The sequence below is a fragment of the Gymnodraco acuticeps genome, unplaced genomic scaffold (assembly GCF_902827175.1).
Source record: "Gymnodraco acuticeps unplaced genomic scaffold, fGymAcu1.1, whole genome shotgun sequence".
Lineage (NCBI taxonomy): Eukaryota > Metazoa > Chordata > Actinopteri > Perciformes > Bathydraconidae > Gymnodraco > Gymnodraco acuticeps.
Window position 1 is genome coordinate 2289829 of NW_022990235.1, and position 22267 is coordinate 2312095.

The 22267-nt window shown below is 39.2% G+C and overlaps 2 protein-coding genes across 2 annotated transcripts in view; both read left to right on the forward strand.

The window, feature by feature from the left end:
* The window catches only part of LOC117548109 (testis-expressed protein 264), a 32825-nt gene extending 24308 nt beyond the window's left edge, over positions 1-8517 (forward strand). Inside the window, exons 3-4 of the mRNA XM_034219143.1 lie at positions 227-392; positions 7054-8517. Of these exons, the coding sequence (XP_034075034.1) occupies positions 227-392; positions 7054-7325 (438 nt within the window). The 3' untranslated portion in view covers positions 7326-8517. The remainder of the gene's footprint in view (positions 1-226; positions 393-7053) is intronic.
* A 3773-nt stretch (positions 8518-12290) lies between these two features.
* The window catches only part of grm2b (glutamate receptor, metabotropic 2b), a 28104-nt gene continuing 18127 nt past the window's right edge, over positions 12291-22267 (forward strand). Inside the window, 2 exon segments of the mRNA XM_034219082.1 lie at positions 12291-12834; positions 17701-18319. Coding sequence (XP_034074973.1) covers positions 17810-18319 — 510 coding nt within the window. The 5' untranslated portion in view covers positions 12291-12834; positions 17701-17809.

Consider the following 22267-nt stretch of genomic DNA (forward strand, 5'->3'; position numbering starts at 1 on the left):
CACCTTAAATGTTCAACTATTAATTTGACTGAATTGTGCAGCTTCATCCCTAATAAACACCTCCTTTAAAGGAACCCTATATGTTAGTGTTATGTTACATTACATTACATTACATTGCATTTAGCTGACGCTTTTATCCAAAGCGACTTACAATAAGTACATTATGTTATATGTTTGTTTTAAATAATGAGGTTTCTTTTTAAATCACCCAAATTATCTCTTGCAGGAAAGGCGGCTGTGTGCACACCCATTCCTCGAGATCTACCGAGAGAGTCAGATCCTGTTCATGGCCCCCTTGGCCCGGCAAGACGATTTCTACGTGCGAGAAGTCCGAAAGGCAGAGAGGAGGCTGTCCGAACAAGAGGAATTGCACAGTGACTCAGACGTCTCAGGTACGTGGACTTCTTGCTGTACATAAGAACATAATTGTCTTTTGTACGAACAAGCTCATAGGCTATTGGTGTTCCAAGCCCTGCTAATCTACACAGGACAGGCTTGTGAGTCTTACTGCTGGAAAACATGGGCAGTGTCGCTCAATAACCATTATTATTATATGATGATAATTGGAAATGAAGCTTAGTCCGTCTGTTTGTTTGTCACTTTTGTTACCAAAATGCACCCCTTGAGTCAAATTTGGTAAATGATTATGCCAACAATTGCAGTTTAACTTTTTTTCATTTTGATTAGTGCCTTCTATATTCATGAAACATCTTTAAAACAGATGTCTGCAGTGCAACATTTATGGTTATTCGATTAAGTCAATCCTGAATCAAAGCAATCCCATTTTCCGTTTTTGGCCACCTGACAAATTGAGGTCCAATTTTCTCTCTGTTTTGGCAATGCTAGTGGTTCCAGAAATGAAGTTGATGAGAGCAATAAGAGTGAACCCAAACATCAAAGATGCAGGCCGTAAAACAAGCTGAAACTGTTAGTAACTCTTTGGGGAACTGTGATAATTATCTTCTGTCACAACAACTGACCCTTTTTACTCTTTGTAAGTTTACTACTTTTGAATCATTGTTGCTATAAAAACATTGATAAGTGGTGCTTTAAGCATTTTAATAGCAACCAAGACACATTTCAAAACATTTGAAATGGGCTATAAATACCCTAGAATTATATATAAAAAGCTTTCAGTCAGAAAGTTTTCTCCATCAGTTAAATCTAGTCAGCCACCTTTTCATAGCCATTAGAAAGCAGCATGTTAGGCACCTGGGTTTTGGCTTGGGCAACAAGCCATGGAGATGCTTGGCTGGGACCCAGGGGAATTTGACCCTTTTGCTACTACTGTTTTGTTTATGAGCTGCCCTGCGGAAGCATACTGTGATTGACGCCTTCCTAGGTGTTAATGAAAAGCCCAGATACAACAGCTTCAGGTGCAACTGTGCAGCCACTCACCAGAGGCTGTCCACAGCTATACGGACACCACTGGGAGTCTTGCTTTCAATATTAAAGATTCACTTTAGCACAGTTCTACTTGACATTCATTCACCTTCACGAGATGTAATGCTTGTGAAGGAGTGTTTTGAAGAGTCAATTTGAAGTGAGATGAAGCAAGTCTAATCATGAGTTGTCATGGATTGTGAAAATAAGCCTTTTTGATGATAACAGTCTCTAGCACCTTCCTGCTTCCAGCTGTGTGGCCATTTTGACCATCAATCCAAATATAGCCCAGCTGAGACTTGAAATACACATATACACAGAAATATAACCACATAAAACACAACAATTGACTCAGGGGACAACATGTTACAGTATATATTTAATTATGAACATGTTGTTGAAAGAAGATAGAAAGGGAAACATGTCTCCATGATGACGCACACAATCACAAACTGAAAACAATATCAGCAGCGCTCTTGCGGCTGGTAATGACTCATTTTGCGTGAAAAATTAATGAGTCGGTCACCCCAACACGTGTTGTTACCCTTATATTTGTTTGACCCTTGACATTGGCGTCACATACAGTGCCTTAAAAGTCCATCTGGATCTCCTCTCTTGCCTCAGAGATGAGCTGAATGTGTTGTTGTCACGTTCCCTGCTTCTTTATGTGTCATGGGTGCGGTGCAGAGTGGGAACGGCATCTGAGTCCATGACTGGGAATGGTAATGTGACAGGCAGCCATGCTCCTGTCACAGTAGCATCAACTGGACCAGGTCAGTGGAGCATTCAGGAAACTGGAGGCCTCTTTGGTCCATTGACCCCAAACAAACCCATCTGATCCCCACTACCCCCCCATACCGAGCCTGTGTGACCGGATCAACCCCCAGACTCGTCATTCTTGCCTGCTCACTGTCAGACAGCGATGTAGAAAATCATCATTCTCTAACATTCTCTGAGGATCCACACAAGTGTCAGAGTTGATATATTGCAACATTTCATTCTAGTTGGACTTTAGCAGGTTTACTACAAGTATGTGTTAGTTGTCACCAGAGATATTTAAAGTCTTATGTAGCCAGCCAATGCCACATATCAAGATTTGTCAAAACAAGTATAGAATGAATTCTCAAGTCCGAGTCACACATTTTCTGAATTGTCTCACCATTAAAAATTATTAAAATGACATTTTAAGATTGTCCTCTTAAAGAACAGTTTGACATTTTGGGAAATACATTTGTTGTTATTTTGCTGGATGCGAATATACCAGACTCATACCTGTCTGTTAAATTAAAAGCTGTTGCCAGTAGCTTTTAACTTAAAGGTGGGGTAGGTAATTCACTTCAGAATGCTCTTAACATCCCGATAGCAATGAATATCTTAAATGCTTTGACAAAAAATCCATAAAAAAACGTCATCGGTGGAAGCAGTTTTACTGTAAAAAGCCCTACCAACCTTTTTAGCCGGCCCGGCTAAAATAACTGGATGGCCTACCTGCCTGTCAGCCTTCCATCTGTGCACAAACTTATCTCGTGCCCTCATTGGTCATGTGCGCATTCGTGTGTGTTGGAGGAGGGGCTCTGTAAGGAAGTCTGAAGGAAGGGGCAGATTTTTTCCGGTTGTGTACTTTCAAATTCTAGCGCACTCGAGCTGGTTTCTCCATTCTTACCTACCCTACCTTTAATTTAGCAATAATTACTGTGCAGGGATAAACAGCTACTCTTACCCCAGAAAAAAACATTCTCAAAGATCTACCATTTAACTACCATTACCATTTAGTTATATTTAGTTTGTTTAATCTGTACTCTAACAGCAATGAAGAAAAGACAGATTGTGTTTTTAGAGAGTTACCTGCTATGATATATTTCTTGGCCTGCTGCAGTGACTTCCTCAGTGTCCTCACCCTAAGGTTGCCAGGCAACAAGCAGAGAGTGACCAATTAATAATAGCATGTTAAATAATGCGCTTTTGAAAGGGCTGGTCAGAAGATTCTTTTTAAACTTTGGACACAGTCCGACTGTCTCTCCCTACTTTCAAACATTTTGCTTTAGCTAACTACTTTACAGACATGCGTGATATTCTCTAGCGTATTTTCTAAAATCGATGAACTACTCCTTAAAAGCTCCTTTAGACAACAGTGGACTTAAGCCTTCATATGAGAATGACATTCCTAAAAGGTAAGGGTGAGTTTGCTCATCTTAACCTGCTGAAGTTCTGCAGCAACCATCTCCGTCTCATTCCAATAATCGAAGATGTACTGCCACTCACAGGCATGTAGAGACCAATGCCTGAAGGCGCTATTAAACCCCTCCAATCTAATGCAGCGAAAGTTTCCACCTTAAGAAAATGAGGCTATCATTCTGAATGTCTCTTCCCATCCAAATGGGAATTTTCTTCCCATTGACTGATTTAATTTTGCGTCTTGCTGTAGGCGTTCAACCAGCAAAGGAAAACCAACACGAGACCTAACGTGTGGTCTATTGGAGCTCTGTATGCATATTTTAAATGTTGTACTTCATCTTTTGGCTCCATCAATCTCATGCACCTAGGGTGGATGGGAATTAACCAGGAGGAGCTTGTGCCTGTCATTCAAATATGTATGTTTTTATTTACATTGTTTATGCATATTATAAAGATAAATAAGAGTTATTTATAAAGTGTTCTTTGCGTTGAGCACTGATTTGCATGCCTGTTTTTTTCATGCATGCAACTGTGAAATTCATCATAGTTATAGATGCAGTCGGATGCAATGTTATCATCTGGAATAAATAATATATCATTTAATCAGCTGTGCAATGAACATGCAATTAGTTTGAGTTAGAGCTTCTGTTTGTTCCCTCCTGGCCCCAGTCTCATATTCTTTGTCAACATGATACGATTTCCACTGCAATATCTCTCATCTTTTTCTAATATCATATTGAGGGCATGTGGCACAATGGTGTGCTCCTTAAGCTCTTTTATGTTTTGACTAAGTGCATTACAGCACTACAGCGAGCATAGTGCTTGCTGGGAGTCTCTTAACTTGAGCTCAGAAGTGTGACACTCAAAGCGTGCCTAGAGCGTATAGTTCTGTTTTCTATCTTTGAAGTTTTATAAGGAATAACATTCTTGCTTTGCCGTTCGGTCTCCCAAGAGCTCCTCGCAGTAACTGACCAAGTGAGCAGCAATTTGTATTTGTCGTATTTGTTGTTGGAAATCTATGACTTTCTTTAGGTTACAACAAGTGCTTGGATGAATTTAAGAGGAAATACATTTGTTGATTGTTAGTTGGTGATTTGGTAATTTATTAAACACTTTTGTATGAGCTTAAAGGTCACCTATTATGCAAAATACACTTGTCCACGTCTTTTATACATAAACATGTGTCCCCTCTACGTTTAGAGATTCTGACAGTTACAGGAAAAAAGATTCACTTTTTGTCCTGATCCATTTATATAAAAATCTGTCTGAAAATGAGCTGATCAGATTTTGGCCACTTTATGATGTCATAATGATTTTTTGGGTTGTGTAACCATTAGCCAATCACCAACCAAGGTAACCCCCCCCAACCACCTTATCACCTGAATCTCTTCCTAGAGCACCATTGTGTTCTTTTTAACCAAATATCTCTCAGAGGGGAGTGGCTCCTTATTTTCATCTAAAGTAACAGACAGAGAATCAGCACTTTTGAAACAGGGCAAATTATTGGATGCTACAATGCACAATCTGTTTGGTATTTGGAGCCAAACACTTCAAATCCATGTTTTGTATATATATGTGAACTGTAATATAATATATTGATGAAAAACAGTATAATAGGGGACCTTTAAAGCGTTATACTTTTTCATACATTGTTCCTCAATTGAAATGCATAGCTGGCATCTGTCATTTTGTTAACTGTACAAATCTCAGCTACTTGTCTCATATCATAACCACCTGTACAATGACAAAGCCTGCTTCTGGCATCTGTCCTCAACAAGCTTGCCTAATGTAAGATATCGATCTGAGAGGTGCTTTATGTGGAAGCACTCTCAGCCACACAAAGACAAAAGGTCAACAGAATGGCACACAGGTATGCAGTTGATCCTATTAATCTGCAATCGCACCAAACTTCAAATCACTGTGAAGTCAAGTGATTGGGCTGTTAATCTCCAATTAAAGAGCAGAAGACCTTTAGCTTACAGGAGTTTCTAAGCAACAACATTTCAGTGCCTATTTTGATTCCAGACTTTGAGTTGTAACACCACGTGTTGCTGCTCATCCCATAGTTCATAAACAACCAGAATTGTTTTGCAGTTTAACTTTATTAAGACTGTCTGATGTCTTGTTCACTACGCACTCTAAACTGAATTGAATGTGCAAGATGCAACAGTACTTCTCATGTTCAATATACATTTATGAAAATAACAAATGGATAAAGCATAAGATAAAAACAAGCTGGATGTGTAAGGGACCTGAAATCAATGAATAGCTAAATATATGTAACATGATCGCCATTAACTTTCTAGTATCCACTAATTTAGTGGTTTTTCGGTTTTATTTACCATCGAAAAATATAGTCCAGTTACCATAAACATAAGGCTGAAAGAAAAGATAAAACTTGATAGTTACTGCTAAATTAAATATATTTGTGTTGGCCTATCTTTGACTGAACAGACTTTATCTCAAATACTATTGGATGAATTGCCATCACATTTGGAAAAGGTATTCATGGTTCCCAGAGGATGAATCTTAATGACTTTGGGGATCCCGTGACTTTTCCTTCAGCGCCAACATTAGGTTGACATTTGTGGTTTTGAGTGAAACATCTACACCACTATCGGATGGATGAAATTAATGTTGGTACAGACATCCATGTCTCCCTCAGGATGGATTATAATAAGTCTGTTGATCCCCTGACTTTTCACCAAGTGCCAGCATGAGGTCAAAACTTCATCTCATTTACAGCTGCACTCTATGTTTAGAGCTAATAACCAAATGTTTGTACGTTTGCATGTGTGGTGACTATTTCCACTCAATATCGCCGAAGGATTGGCTAAACTGGGTACACTAATTGGACTTGTGTTATCTCCATTCACGATGAATGCTTCCAATAGGCAAGTTTATTTATTATTTTTCAATACCATTTTATTTATTTTTATTTAGAAAAACGGGATGTGCACAGCTACACGGTCAAAACATCACCCACACCTGTGCCGGTGAGGTCACCTTAATACCCTGTGCCCCATTGCGCCATCTAGTGATCAAAACAAACAACACAAACATACAAATGGGCACAACAGCATGCATACCTAAACATGGTAAACATTATACCTTGTACCTTGTACCTTGTATACCTTGCGTTAACTCTATATCTGTAAGCATGTTGGTATTTTCTAACTTATCATATCTTATTGGCTCCTTAATACTTAATATGCATTTCATTTGAAGTTACATGCTTTACATATATACATGTTTCTCCATGTATTTCCAAATAATTCACCTTCTGCAGTCTGGAGTTAAATAAAGCACATGTTTGTTGAAGAGGAAACTCATATTCTATATTCATATCGCAGCCTAAATACAATCATGCAGATTTTGGTAACATCCCAGCACTGGATATTCTAGGCAGCGTAGCTTTCCTCATGTGGTGTTTGTTTGTAGAAGTCCTCTCACCATCTGTGCACCCCTCCCCCTTCTGTTTTATCACGGCTCTAGGTGCAGACTCCAACAGTGAGTACAGCTCAGGGAGTGGGGTTCTCCTGTCGGACAGCAGGGAGACGTCCCTGGCGGCGTCCTCGGTCCACTCAGTGCCTCTCCAGGATCAAGAGGAGAGAAACTACAATGGAAGAAGCTCCCGGGGAAACTCGTTTAAAGAGCTGGACTGGGAGCAGGAAAACAGAGAAGAGCAACTTCATGAAGACTCCAACCAGAAGAGCCCAGAGGCTCCCGCTCAGGAGTGGTGGGGGGCTGTTGGAGAAGAGGAGTAAAAGTTCAGTGAGGCATATTAGTTCAGGAAAGAGAGGAAAGGATTGAAATGTAAGAGGTTTGGAAGTTACAATTACAAACATGTGTCCCTCTTTGGATCTATGTCCAAAAGGAGAGACTTTACAGGATAAGGGAGGCAGTATTTTGAACACTAAACAAATCCCATGAAAAGAATCAACAATTATTCTGAATGATTTGTCACAGTCCCTGCCTTGAAAGCTAATTATTTACAAAAAAATCAATATTTTTAAAAATAGCTTATGAATTTCTGGTTTCTTTTTTAAATGTTTTATAAAAAGGTACATTTTCTTAAACAGCGCTTTAGTTTTTAGCTAATATTACTCAAACAGCAGTGAATCGTACATTTAATACTAAATGCATTTAGTGAGTACTTCCTACAGCAGGAAAGTGTATTCAGGACCAGCTCTAAAGAAAACTATAGTGACCGTGTTCATTGTAATAAGGGTCACACAGTCCAAAATAAGAAAATATAACCAGATTTATTAAATACTCTTTTAATTACAATTTTAAAATGAAAGTATTATAAACTTCCAGATGTTTCTGACAGAAAAAAAGCAACCACAAATATCCAGAACTTATCCAGGTAGCCTGAGATTCTTGAAACATTTGTACAGAAAGTATGTCTATGTTTGTCCAAATGACAAGGAATGAACTGTTATAAAAACATTTTACTTGAAAAGTCTTTAGTTTGCTGCACTGAGGCTAACCATTACTTGCATTTTAACCATTTTTGTTTCACAGACAAATGGAATTCTGTTACATTTTTAAGGACTTGGCAAAAGACATTGAAGTGACTGTATGAACATGGACCTCACAATGTGATCTATATTTTGTTGCTTGACTTTGTTTTTAAATATTGTGTTTGACAATGTGTTTGTCCCGTTAGAATTGTTCTGTGTATTTTTACAAGCCTGTGCAATTGCATAGCTCTGTTGGTGATGCACATGTTTTGATATAAATGTTACCTCATCTCCAAAGAGGAAAGTGTGAGTGAATGCATAATTGCCTTATTTGTGAACTCCTCCTGAGCCCCTCTGAGATTGTGGACACGATTATGGTGAGTGTGTGGCGTGCTTCCATTATCAGTCAGAAAAGAGATGACAAGGCAAGTGAACTAAACATTAATATTAATTCCAATTACACTGAAAGCAAATAAATCTCTGTGTGACTCTACCTTTTATTTACAGTCACTACACCTGCCCTCTCGCATCCCTAAATTATTCTCACATACTTATTCCCCGCTCATTCTTTTCCTGTTCAGCTGTCTTATTATTTTACTTTCTGCCATCTGCTTTTCTTTGCACATGCTAATTTCTGCTTGTTTTTCTCTCTACTTTTGATATTTTCTCTTCCCCTCTGAAATAAATATGGCAGGTGCATCCTGAAAGACCACCTGATGACCCACACAGCCTATAATGTGTGTCCAGTCATATCAATATCCTTTATCTTCCAACAAACAAGAGATCACAGCTCACCTGGAGGGAGCAGGCAGCTCAAAGGGATGAGCATGTGTTTTATCAAGAGGAAAGCCATATATGGTAGTTTCCAGTGCTTCTCAAAGTGTGGTCCGCGGACCACTGGTGGTCCGTGAGCGCCCCCTAGTGGTCCGTGAGTATATTGGTAAAATTTCACATTTGAAATAAATAAATAAATTTAAGTTTTCCGCACTCTCGCAAGAATATCTCAGCAATGGAGCGAGGTTAAGTTTCAATTGCATGATATTGCCCAGCGCAAAGCCTTCATCACACATGTTTCCACTTGTTTGTACCATATTCAGGCGATTTGTAATCTGTTCTAGAAAAACGATGTGTTTTTATATATTTGTGGAGTTAGGTGGTCCACGAGTGTTTTTTTATTGGTTAAGTGGTCCTTGGTATGAAAAAGTTTGAGAAACCCTGAGAAAGCCATTGCTTATCTAAGCTAAGATATGTTAATTTGCATTCTCCAGGTTTTCACTTGGACAGAAATGAGTAATACTTGAAAGCTTTTGTCGGTCCTTCGCTTTACTGTTGCACGTTTGATATGACTAAAAACACCACCAACAAGACTCTCTTTAAATATAACTGTGGCCTTACATTGATAGATAAACTGTCATCCTGCAAAGGCTACACAAAGAGGCTGTTAAGCCCTTAGGGAAGAGACTGTATTTTATACAAGAACTAAAGCTATTAAAGATGTGATATTCTGTCTATGAGTTTGCATTTACAGCTATTATAAATGCACACTCATTATGCATTAATAGATATTAAAATCAAGATATTCATTAATTCAGCTCTTTTAGCTCACTGAGGCTCTTAGGTGCGTATCCATTTAGAGATCTGTTTATGAGTTATCTTTAAAACTTGAGAACAATTTGGACAGTACTAAGTTATCCGGATAAGCCAGTAAACCTTATATTTGACCAGTAAGGATGTTTTTTTGTCTGAATTTCTTCAGTGTGGTCTGATACAAATGCATTAGGGATATTTAACTACCCAACTCTTCTATCAATTGCTTGTTTAACTATGCAACTCCACATGGAAACCTTTAAAAATAACAACTTGTTACAGAATCACTCATTCATTTTGTTCATCTGAATTGACCTTGCCTCAGAGACCTAATTGGCCGAATGCTGAGCTTTTACCTGGCAAATGTTCTACAAATCAGATGATCTAGTGGGCGTTTACATCGGTAATCTAAATGCTGATTGCTCTAAAGATCGGCTTACATTCCCACAGGATAAAGTTAATGGAGATGAATGAGCTTTAAGAGTATAAGAGTGAAGCTCCGAGATGCTTTTTGTATGTATGTAAAACCTCTCGGATAGCTGTGGTGGTACTCCTCTCTTTCTTACATGTACATAATGGGGTCACCTGCTGATGCTGATCTGTGAATTAATTGTAGGCTATGATATTTATTGTGCAAACAGGTGGTGCATAGGGAATCCAAACATAGACTTAAACCTTGACTTAAATACGGCATTATTGGTATGAAACAGTTATTATCTCAGCGGGTAAATGATCAGGGCTGGTCGTGCCCTTGCAGTTGGGAGGGTATTAAAGAGTTGTTTTGGTTCAATATACCTTGTTTGTTATTGTTAAGGATCCTTCAATATTCACACAAGTAATAGTTGTGATCTGAGAGGTGTTGTCATCACCAAAATGGATTAGCTATTTTCTATGTGTCCGAATGCTTGTTTTGTTTTAGCAATGTTAAGCTATTTGTTGTGTTCCCAGCAATACCTTAATGATACAATGGTGTCATATTGTAATACAACAAAATCATCCTCTAAGCAACAATGAAGACTTAGGGTGGAAAGTTGAAGCTGCCACAGAATCGTGAAAAAGCAGGTTAATGAAATGTATCAAAATACAGAAATATGACTCGGAAAAACCTTGCAATATACAGATTTTGGTATCTGTCTTGAAATCTTTAATACAAAGCAGTAGTTCTAATAAAAGCCAAGATGACATATTTACATACTTTTGAGTCTCAACAAAACATAAACACAACAGAGAGACACTAAATTGTTGATTTGAGACCGATTGTTTTGTCATTATGCATTACCATCTAACCATCAGAAGCCCACAAAGAGGGCAGCCGTCAGACTGATGGGTGCTGACCACTGGCTAGAAACACTTTGTTTCTGTCCTCTATAATTTCACTCGACATTAATTAGCATGTTCCTATCTGAACTTCGCATTCCACCCACATGCTTTCAACTATTGTAATATAAGCTACAATTCTATTTCAGGAGGAAATTGGTCCCTTTGTGTTAAGTGAGGGAATTATGCAAGCAGGACCCGGTCGTCATTTTAATTGCCTGTGTACACAGAGAAAGTTCTTATTTTCCCAACCTCTAACCACAAAGTATTGATAGTGTTGCTATGGAGCATTTGAAAATGGTGAGATGTTTTTTGTAGTGTGGGTGAGAGGAGGGTGGCAGCGAGGCGACAATGTGGGGAAAGGTGGTGGTGCTTCAGTGTGTGAAGATGACAGAGAAGGTGAGCAATGAAGCTAAAATAAATCTGAATGAACTTCTTGTTTTTGCCTGAATATTTCCAGATTGAATTGTAACTAGTTGTGTTGTGGAGAACTGGACACATAACCCAAACTAGTGCAGCAGACCTTTTTTCTGCACTCCTCACTAATTATGCAACAGGAATGTTGCTGATGTAATATTGTTTTTGATGAGGAAAGGAAAGTGCAGTTTGTCACATCAAGTACTATCTTTGCTGAATGATTTGCTAGAACAGCACATGGTAGTTCACCTTAGTGAGACTTTGAAGTTTCACACTGCTGGCTGTGCTTTTAAATAATAAATACATGTCGCTGAATCAAAACAGTGGGTTTTTTCATGGTTATTTTGTGGCAACACTTTTGGACGAATTTGCTCTTTTCTGTATTGATTCAACCTTGAGCTCAAGTAGGCCTTCATTCTATGGACTACACTGCAGATTAAAGGATGTAAACAATTTAGCTTTCGAGTTTTGTTTGTGTGGGATTTTTCAGCCTTTTCAGTAAAAAAACAACTGTGCAAGTTCCCTCTTGAGTTTGTGAAGTGCCACTCATCTGGAGTGCTATTCAATTTTAATGAGATGGAGGTGAATGAGGAGCTAGTCAGTCTTTATTGAGGGGGAACAAGTTGCTAATTTCCGAAAATGCATTTTCCTAAAAGAAAAGCTATGCATTTGTTGTGTATTGGGATTTTTTAAAGAGGGTTAGAGGTTATCATTAAAAGTTAGGTCAACATCATACTTTACAAGATCTGTCCCCAAAGTGTTAAAAAAAGACCATGTGATAAAGGATGTGTGCTTTTAAATAATGCACTTTCGTCATTGTGTTCATTATTTACCCCTTCATACATCCAGCACACGTTTTTATTCAGTATTGTTGAGTTGTTCGAATGTTAGTGGTGTGAGTGCCTCGCAAACAAACGCTGTGTGAAGCACAGGGAGGATTCTGCAGCGTCCACTCGTTGCACTCACTAAAGCTGTGGAGCTGCAGAGAGCGGCTGCATGCGCGGGAGGATTCCTCACAGCTCTTGTTTTGAAGTTGAATTGATTCACTACCCGACGAGAAACGACTACACATAGGATATTTAATGCAAAACAAAAGTGAAATCACAGGTTAGTTTAGATACACTTGTCTCTCAGTCCAGGCAGTCACATAGGCTTTAGAGGAGAATCCGTCGCCCATCATTACTATCGATGCGAGTGGACACATGAGCATTGGGCGGTGGGCTGTATAGCTCCGGTCTGAAGGCTTGCTGTGCACACGGTGGCTGGCAGGCACTAAGTTGAAAAGCACCGAAGGAGTTTGTCAGACTTCGCCATTGTGAAAACACTTCAGAACCAAGGACAGATCCAAACCGCTGCCTGGCAAACATGCTCAAAGTGAACAACATCTGGACTCCGCTTGTCACTTAAAGCTCTGCACGTTGTATTGTCGCTCGACTGGAAAAGAGACCTGCAGATAAATCCGGCAAGATACATCTAGTGCTACTATAAGGTAAGACATGGTCACTTAATAACTTCGAATTTAACATAGTAGTATGATTTCCCCACGTACAGAACACTCTTTGTTTCAGTATTTGCCTGTCCCACATAGCTACCTATGCATGTTTAATGTTGTTCTTCTTATAGTTAGATTTGATGCAGAATCCAACAACCTTAACTTTACTGTAATTAAATCCATTATAATACAATTTGATATATTTTCCCCAACATGTGCATTTTTGAACAATATGCACAACCAAAGAATATATCTGAACTTTACCCATTAGTGTTCTTCACAATAAGACATCCAACACCAGTGTGACTGCATAGGTTGGGATACATATGTGAAGTTGTTATAGGCAATTAAGCAGCACAGTAACAATTGTCTTCAAAATTATTGCTTGTTTTCCTTGAGCCAATCAGAGCTTTTGTTTTCAGACAGTTTAACAATGTTATGGCATCCGGCTGTGTGAGTAATTGTTTTCTTCAGTTTGCAAGATTCACGAATGGTATAATCTGATTTGGCATAATAGACAAACCCACAATCCCATGCATCAAATAGCTGATAGATCACACAGGATGTGATGGAGCGGGATTTCTCTCAGAGGTGGACAGTGATAGATTGATTATTATACGTTACTGTAATGCCACCAACTGTCTGCATGAATTAGATTACCATGTTATCATTAGATGGTGCCACCAACCTGTCTCACTCATGCACTTTGTCTCTTGGCAATTTAAACACACACGTTTTCTTATGAATAAACATCCAGGTGAGATATTAGCACAATAAATAATGTTTCTGAGGGCTAAACAGCATGACTGATTTCCCTGTGCTATTTTGATGAAATTATGCACTTGATCTATGTTCAAATGTACAATTCAGACGGCTGCTGGCCAACACAGAGGCATCCTAATTCCTTCAGCTGACAAGTCCAGGTGGAGGGATAAACTGTTTCCCCAATAGTGTTGATATAATGATGGAAATGATTAGTAGAGAGGCTGCATTTATTACATTCATTTTGGTGTTTTATTATCAGTAAATATAGGTATATCGCTTTCAACAGCTCCTTTAGATGATAATCAAGTGCCATAATGGTAAATGGCACAAGTGATTAGTCTTGTGTTTTCTGGCTGGTTTATGTGAAAACCGGCTGTTGTCATTTTAAATGGAAAGAAATTCATGGGGAAAAGGATGACATTTTGACAATAATCCATCTTCTCTAGTTTGTCATAAGAATGAGCACAAAATATTCTACCGCCATAAATTATCATCCTATTAGTGTTACTCACAGTATTTTAGATGAATCTTATGGGACAAGTGTTGCGGCTGTTATTATTCAACAGGCTTAATGATTCATGTGTAGTGGATTAGACTCTAAATTAAATGTCATGTCATGAGCGTTTAAGCATTTAACAAAACGCACTGAACTAAACTGAGGGCAAAATCTACTGTAAATGCTTGAGGCAATGTTACTGACATTAATATTAATAATGTTATCATACATCACACTTTTAATAAAGACATCAAATACATCGTTTTTCGAATTGTAGATGTTGTTTTATTATAAAATTAAAAATGGTGTTTATTTCCAGCACATTTTTCAAATAATTAACAGCATTTTAATTAAACCATGATACATACATAACACATGATGTGCGTGCCAATCAGTGTCCTTGCTGAAAGACACTGCAGTGAGTCATATAGTATGTTACACTTAAGCTATATTTGGACAAGACAATAAGGACTGTTGTTTTCAAAGCCTCTCTGGCGAAATCCTCTTGGGTGAGAGCAGTAATGCATTAGCTGATGGTTCAAAGCTGACTAGAGCACACTGCTGTTTCTTTTTGCACTTGCTTTTCTTTTTTTCTTTTAATCAAATGGTCATATTTATTCACCATTATGTAGATTAATTAATGAGGACATGGTTCATGTGTGCCTAGTCAGCCAAGTCAAACATTTCTTTGATTTGTGTGACAAGCTAGCTGAACCTCAGTAACCACAGTTTCCAAACTCAGATATGAGTGTTGATGTCAGAAGACACCAGACTCATATCTTCAAGTAAAGTGTCATGCAACGTGTCTTATCGTCTTGGTATACTGCTGTATATTTGTTTTATTGAGTCAGGCACAATGAGTTTACATTTTTTTCCCCTTTCCCCCCCTCCCGGTCCTAGCTAGTAAATTAAATAACTAAATAAATAGATACATGTATAGGTAAAAGTAAAGTAATGTAGAAGATAATATTAAAAGAAAATTAATAGATAAGGAAATAAAGAATAGTAACAATAATACATGTACCCATATACTCACATATACCCACATAAGAACTTGCCTTTCAGAGGGAATATTGTATGCAGACATGTGACTCTCTCAGCTCCTGAGTGCGAGTGTGACAGCTGCTTCTACATCAAGATAGTTTTAATGATGTGATCTAGTCCTGATTAGAGCCACTTTGCAACTTAGCAGAGCCCGATTCAAGCTGAAATCACAAGTGTTTAAAATATTGGATATCAGCATATATTTGCACTTCTTTAAGGTTTTGATAGAGGCTCTCCTGGACCGCTATTCTCCCTTTAGCCTAGTTTGCATAATTGGCTTCTCCTTATTGCACCATTAATTCACACAGTGACCTAGTCCTGCAACCAGAAAGCCCCCATCTGCTCTAGCAGACAGCACAGAGGAGCAATTAGACTCTTAATGTTGAACTCTTCAAGTTATTTTCTCACCTTAGTTCTTATAATAGGGCAAATGTGACGTAGAAATATTGAACACCTAAGGCGACTGTCTATAACGAACAACGTGCCCGAGACAGATTTTACATTCCTCTCCTCTGGATTTAGGGTAGTTTCTTTATCAATGTACCATGAGGTTTCCTACCCACAACCTGATGCAATATCTATCTGGGGGGACATTCAGCATTCGTTATACTTTTTATCCTTTTCTCTATTTTTTCTTGAACAACCGCTCAGGGTTGTCATAGGAAATTCTTCAAATGTCCCTGCACACACACATACACACACACACACTCTCACACACACACACACACACACACACACACACACACACACACACACACACACACACTCACACACACACACTCTCACACACACACACACACACACACACACACACACACACACACATACACACACACACACACTCTCACACACATACACACACTCACTCACACACACTCTCATGCACGCACACACACACACACACACACACACACACACACACACACACACACACACACACACACACACACACACACACACACACACACACACACAGTGTAGTAATGTAGTTGCAGAAGCTGTATTTTTAACCTATTCTCTGTAAATCCCTCTATGGAGAGAAACAGGACACACTGATCAAACGTTTTTAAGAGAGCTTCTAATAATAGATCTGATAATACATTTAGGTTTCAATTGACACGTTTTGTGTAATGTTATACTGTCAGTGTCAACACTGTCAGAATAGGAAGAGTGTCTAATAAGCCCCCCATGGTTTGTTAATAAAGAAGGGAACAGCAGCACATTGTAGTCCAAACTGCAGCCAAGATCTGTGGGCTTACCAACGTGAATCCTCTCATATGAGGTTGGATTTTTTTGGATGTCCAAAAACACACTAAAATAAAACGTTTTGTTGATTCAATGTGTCATTTTAACATCACTCTTCTTTCAAGTAATGTGACTAATCTTCATAATATATTCTTTGTTAAAGAGAGATTAATAATAGTCCCAATAGGCTGTAAATTATGAGTCATTATAAATCCCAGGGCAGTTTAAATCTGTTTTCTGAACTTGAGTGTGTTTGTTTGATGGATGTGATGAATGACTGTGTTTGAAAGAAAATGGATTGGTTTCCTCTCTGTGATTGAAGCAGGCCACCCCTTAATCAGACATCATAACAACTCGCAGTGAGGCCCCAACCTGTAGCCCCCCACACGATAGGAATCTATATTAGCATACATGTCTCACTGCCCACTTCCCTGCAGTCCAACCCTTATTTTTCACCCACCATGTTTCCATAGCAACCCCAGCCATTGAGGAGAACCACCGTCTGTGTGATATTTCAGTTGTAAGCTTGGAAACTACGCTTCACTTGAGAGATGCCTTAAATATCTATAAATGTTTGATGTGGTCACTCAGCAGAGTTTGTCTTTCAGATAAAACTGCAGTGATTATATTTCACACAGAAATCACAGAGGCTGATATCATTTTCTCACTTCAAAAAGTAACTCGTAAGATTTGTAGCCCAATTTCAACCTCCTGAAAAAACAGTCTGAAGTTTGTGATGTCCAATAGATGCTTTATTTGTCTGTAACATTTCTAAAGATCGCATTAGGCTGAGAAAAAAAAAAACATTGGGCGAAAAGCAATACGAAAAAAGTTAAGAACCAAAGAAAAGAAAGTTTGGATATGAACTGGCTGCTTTCATTATGCCTTCATGTGACTGTTTTATGTGTTGGAATAACACTGTTAGCGAAAAGTTGAAAGAAGGATACAAATAAATGAAAAAAAGGCCATTCTGTTTATTCTGTTTCATATAGCCTTACATCGATATAGATAGGTAGATAGATAGATAGATAGATAGATAGATACATAGATAGATAGATAGATAGATAGATAGATAGATAGATAGATAGATAGATAGATAGATAGATAGATAGATAGATAGATAGATAGGTAGGTAGGTAGGTAGGTAGGTAGATAGATAGATAGATAGATAGATAGATAGATAGATAGATAGATAGATAGATAGATAGATAGATAGATAGATAGATAGATAGATAGATAGATAGATAGATAGATAGATAGATAGATAGATAGACTTCATGCTGGGTAATTAGCTTTTATTTTCATTCACTCAGGAAATATCCAACATGCTGAGAGAAGACTTCAATGTGATCTGCCTCCAGTCCCTGTGAACTCCAGCTCCTCTCTACTCCCGCCAGCTGAAGCCCTCAACCCTCTCCTACCATGCTGAGTGTTGTGCTCAGGCCAAAGGTATGGGCCAGTTCTGCACATTACTGGCCCCTCCACATGCTCCTGCTGGAGCTGCTGATACCGGGGGTCCTGCCCAACATCTCCAGATTACCGCCCCCGGCCAAACGTGAGATCATCCTGGACGGAGACTTGGTGATTGGTGGCCTGTTCCCGGTGCACCAAAAAGGCGATGGCACAGAGGACTGCGGGAAGATCAACGAGGCGAGGGGGATCCAGAGGCTGGAGGCCATGCTGCTGGCACTTGATGAGATTAACGCCAGCGATCACATCCTTCCCGGACTCCAGCTGGGGGCCCACATCCTGGACACCTGCTCCAAGGACACATATGCTCTGGAGCAGTCTCTAGACTTCGTCAGGGCCTCCCTCACCAAAGTGCACGATCCAGGCTTCATCTGCCCAGACGGCTCCAGACCCGTCCAAAACGAGGTTCCACTGGCCATCTCTGGGGTCATTGGAGGGTCCTACAGTGATGTTTCAATCCAGGTAATAAACAAACTCAACTATCTAAGCCAGGGGTCCCCAAACTTTTTCCTGTGAGGGCCACATAACTTTTCCCTTCTCTGATGGGGGCCGGGTCAGTTTGTAACAGAAAAAGTGTGACGATCGCATGGGTGTCTAAACGTAAACATTTATTGTTTTCTAGAAAGCCACACATAACCAAATATTAATAACCCTTTCCGGGATCTTCACAGAAAAAAAGTCAGGAAATAAATAATAACTCTATTAATGAAATAAATAACACGATTAATGAAATAAATAATAACCAAATAACCCTCTCTGGGTCAGTGGCGTTTTCTCCCGGAGGCCAAGGGAAGCCAGGCTTCCCCTGTTTTTTCGGATTGTAGTTATAATTTAAATAAATAAATAAAAACACTTTGTTTTGTTTCGATAATTCTCCTTTGCTGTGTGTTGCTGCCGGCCCGTCTCTCCCCCATTCTCATTGAGTACTTTACAAAGAGTGAAACAGCGCCCCTCTAGATGTTATGGTGAAACAGTAGATTGCACTCTCTGTTGCGAGAGGAGGCCAGCCGAATCTGGCTTCCTTTGGTGAAAAAAAATGGAGGGATTGACCAATCAGATGAGGCTCACGTGATGCCCCTGCCAACCTGTGATTGGTCAGGGCCATGCCAAGGGAAGCCAGCCGCCTCTTGCTTCCCTTCAGAGGCGGCTGGCGGCTGGCGATTTGATTGGACACTGCCATCCAATCAAATCACATCAACATCAGTTTTAATACTGTAACTGTCATCACCGCCGTTAGAAATTATCAAGCAAATGAAGCATTATGGAGGGTGGAGATTTGGCGTACTTAATCAAACATAACTTTACTAAACTTCCGCTACAGCAGCAACTACAAATTAAATCAGATGACAGGCCAATGCCTGCACTCCAGCTGTGTGTACACAGAGGAAAAAGGGAGAGAATCGGACGTTCAATGAGGACAATTATGTCCTCACGGAGTGGCTAACTGGAAGCGCTAAACTTCAGCGTCTATTTTGCTGGCCATGTCTTCTTTTTGACAAGGATTCGTGCTCCCTGAACAATCCTTGGGCAACTTCAGGATTCATCGACCTTGCCAACCTGTCACGGGCAATTGAGAGGCACGGTAAATCCAAAAATCACATAGATTGTGTGATTGTCTGCATACATTAATAAGTAAAACGCTTAAATTAATAAGGAGAGAGTTTCAGCTGGAGAGTGCGTGCGGACCTGTCGGTTAGATAACAGGCGTGTGCAAGTCCTGCATCTGTGTGATACAAATGTGTGTCAAATGATACCGGGCGCTGTAATCACTCATCTGGTTACGTTATTGACCCCCCCCCCCCCCCCGACCCAAAAAATGGGCTTCCCCTACATTTTTCCCCACGCCACGCTACTGCTCTGGGTTCTTCACAGAAAAAAAGTCCATTGAAAATTACTGTAACTTTCTGTTGTGACGTGCACAATCTTAACAGGTAAAAGTTTAGCTTAGTTGTCAGAGCAGAATCTCTCAAAATAAACGTGGATTTACGTTAAAAAAAACATTTTTTCGGGGTTCGGGTGTTTTGTTTGATTTTAAACAAACAAAGTCTTGGCTTTCAGAATATGAAAATTTTATTTCCAATTTATTTATTTCTCACTCGCAATCTGCTCTTCCGCAGCGCCGCCCCCCCCCCCCTCACTCCGCTGAAATTATGAATGTAAGAGTATAGTAATCATAGATAACACGGCAGGGTCCGTTACAGTTTGTTTTCATCTGATTTCAATTAAACAAAGTCTTGGCTTTCAGAATATTAAACTTGTTTTGGCAAATTCAGATGATAAATACAACTTTGAAGCTTCGGCATAATTACAAGCGGAGAGCGGAGTAACTTGACGTCACAGCAGGCACAACAACAGCCGGTGTTTCTCGTGAGTGTTTTCCCCGGGAAACAAACACAATACACACAAACGCAAAATTACACAAGCACACACACTCACACACACACGTATACACACACACTCGCGAGCTTCCCCTCCAAACGAAAATATCTTCCCTCGGTAGTATTTTGATCATTTGCTAATAATCAATCAGATCGATGGATTCCAGAGAAGAGACAACTTTGAAGGCCTTTTTCTCAAAATGATGACTCGGTGACAGTCATTATATAATGTGACATATTTCGCTTAATATTTGAAGTACAAAAACAATCCTGATATCATTAGAAAGCTAGGAATATCCTCTTTCCAACAGTGTATACAACTCAAAAGGTGTCTTCGGGTCAATGCGACTGATTTTGATAGAGCAGGTCACAACATTTTTACAGGGGCTAGTCTAGGATTCGCGTGGCCAGACTGAAAAAATAAATAAATTTTAAATTTTAAAATTTAAAAAAAAAAAAAAAAAATCATAATGCGTCTCTGGTATTGTTCAGGGGGCCGGGCCAAATGTGGAGGCGGGCCGTACCCGGCCCGCGGGCCTTAGTTTGGGGACCACTGATCTAAGCCATAAAGCCGCAAAAGCAACCTTCCTCTCAACTCATCCTTAGTTGTGATGCACATGTTACAGAAAGCAAGACTTTGAATGTATAATATTGTAAGGGAAACATTAATGTGAAACTGCTTTAATTAAAGTTTTAAATGGTTTTAATCTCCGATCCAGCTGTATTGGAGAGGATGAGACCTGTGCAGATCATTTGGCTCCTGTGGAAATCCTGGCAAACTCCCACGATGCCATGCTATGCCACCAAATCGGTCTTTTGTCATTGTTTGTATTGAGAGACTTGTAGTGTAGTGTTGAAAATATCCAAAAATATCCAACAAATATGTATTAGCAATGGTTGTAATCCAGAGTTTTAAACCAATACTCACATTAATTTCTAGAAATAGGCTTGGGTTTTCTTTGGTATGATAAGGTCAATCGTTAATAGACGTCATTGTCCTGCTCTGACCAGGAATAGCAACTGAGATAATGAGGCTGTGCATCAGTTTCAAAGGTGTTAACTTTCAAAATATTTTAGTCTGAACCTCACTCCCCCACCTCCGATTTAGGTGTCAGGTTTGGACTTGTGAATATTAGATTTTCTTCCATGATTTTACTAACTATTAAATTCTCTTTTAATCACTGAAACCGGGTTTGGCACTCACTTAGTTTTGTATAATCTTGATATGTTCTTCATTGCAATTCTGTTTATTAGTGAGTTTAGTTATGTCTGTTTCCCCCCCATTTCAACATTTTTCCTTGTTTATGCCTTGTAAGTATTACCTACTTACTTGAAAAACTTTTATACCTCACAGAAAACCCACACTAAATTCATTAATTGATTCCCTCACCCAGTGTTTCATCTTAGACTTGCAGCTAATGGATAAGCTTGTTAACATGCAGACACATTTACTCACAAACACAAATCATTAAATAAAAAATGCCTTGTATCTCCATTTTTACCAAGCCAGCGGACTGAGCTGTGGCTGAAATGAGGATCCACCTGGGAGGATTCAGTTTGAACCATTCACATTCACAGAGAAATCTATCACTTTGACATCAACTTCATCTCCGCCTTGCAAAGAAAACTGACCTTTTATACACACGGAACACACACACACACACACACACACACACGGTTGCCAGAGGCGATGCATCTGAGCATAATGAATTCATTCTGATTGTCCTCACACGCCATAATTACTATTATATGATGCACTGAGTGTCGTCCGGACTGTGTCGAGTTAGAACTCGTTTTTTACAACACATTCATTATACACACTAAAAAACACACATACATAAGCTCTATCTTTCAAATTGAAGCAAAGTAAACTATAAAAAAACAAGTGAAGCTTGTGGCTCTACCTAATGCAGTAGTCATAGAGACTTTAAATGCTTTCAGATAATAACCTTTCATATTACATTGTATTTCCTTGTTCTACTTGCAGCATTGCCAAGCTAATATAATTCCCTTATACAAAACATATGACATC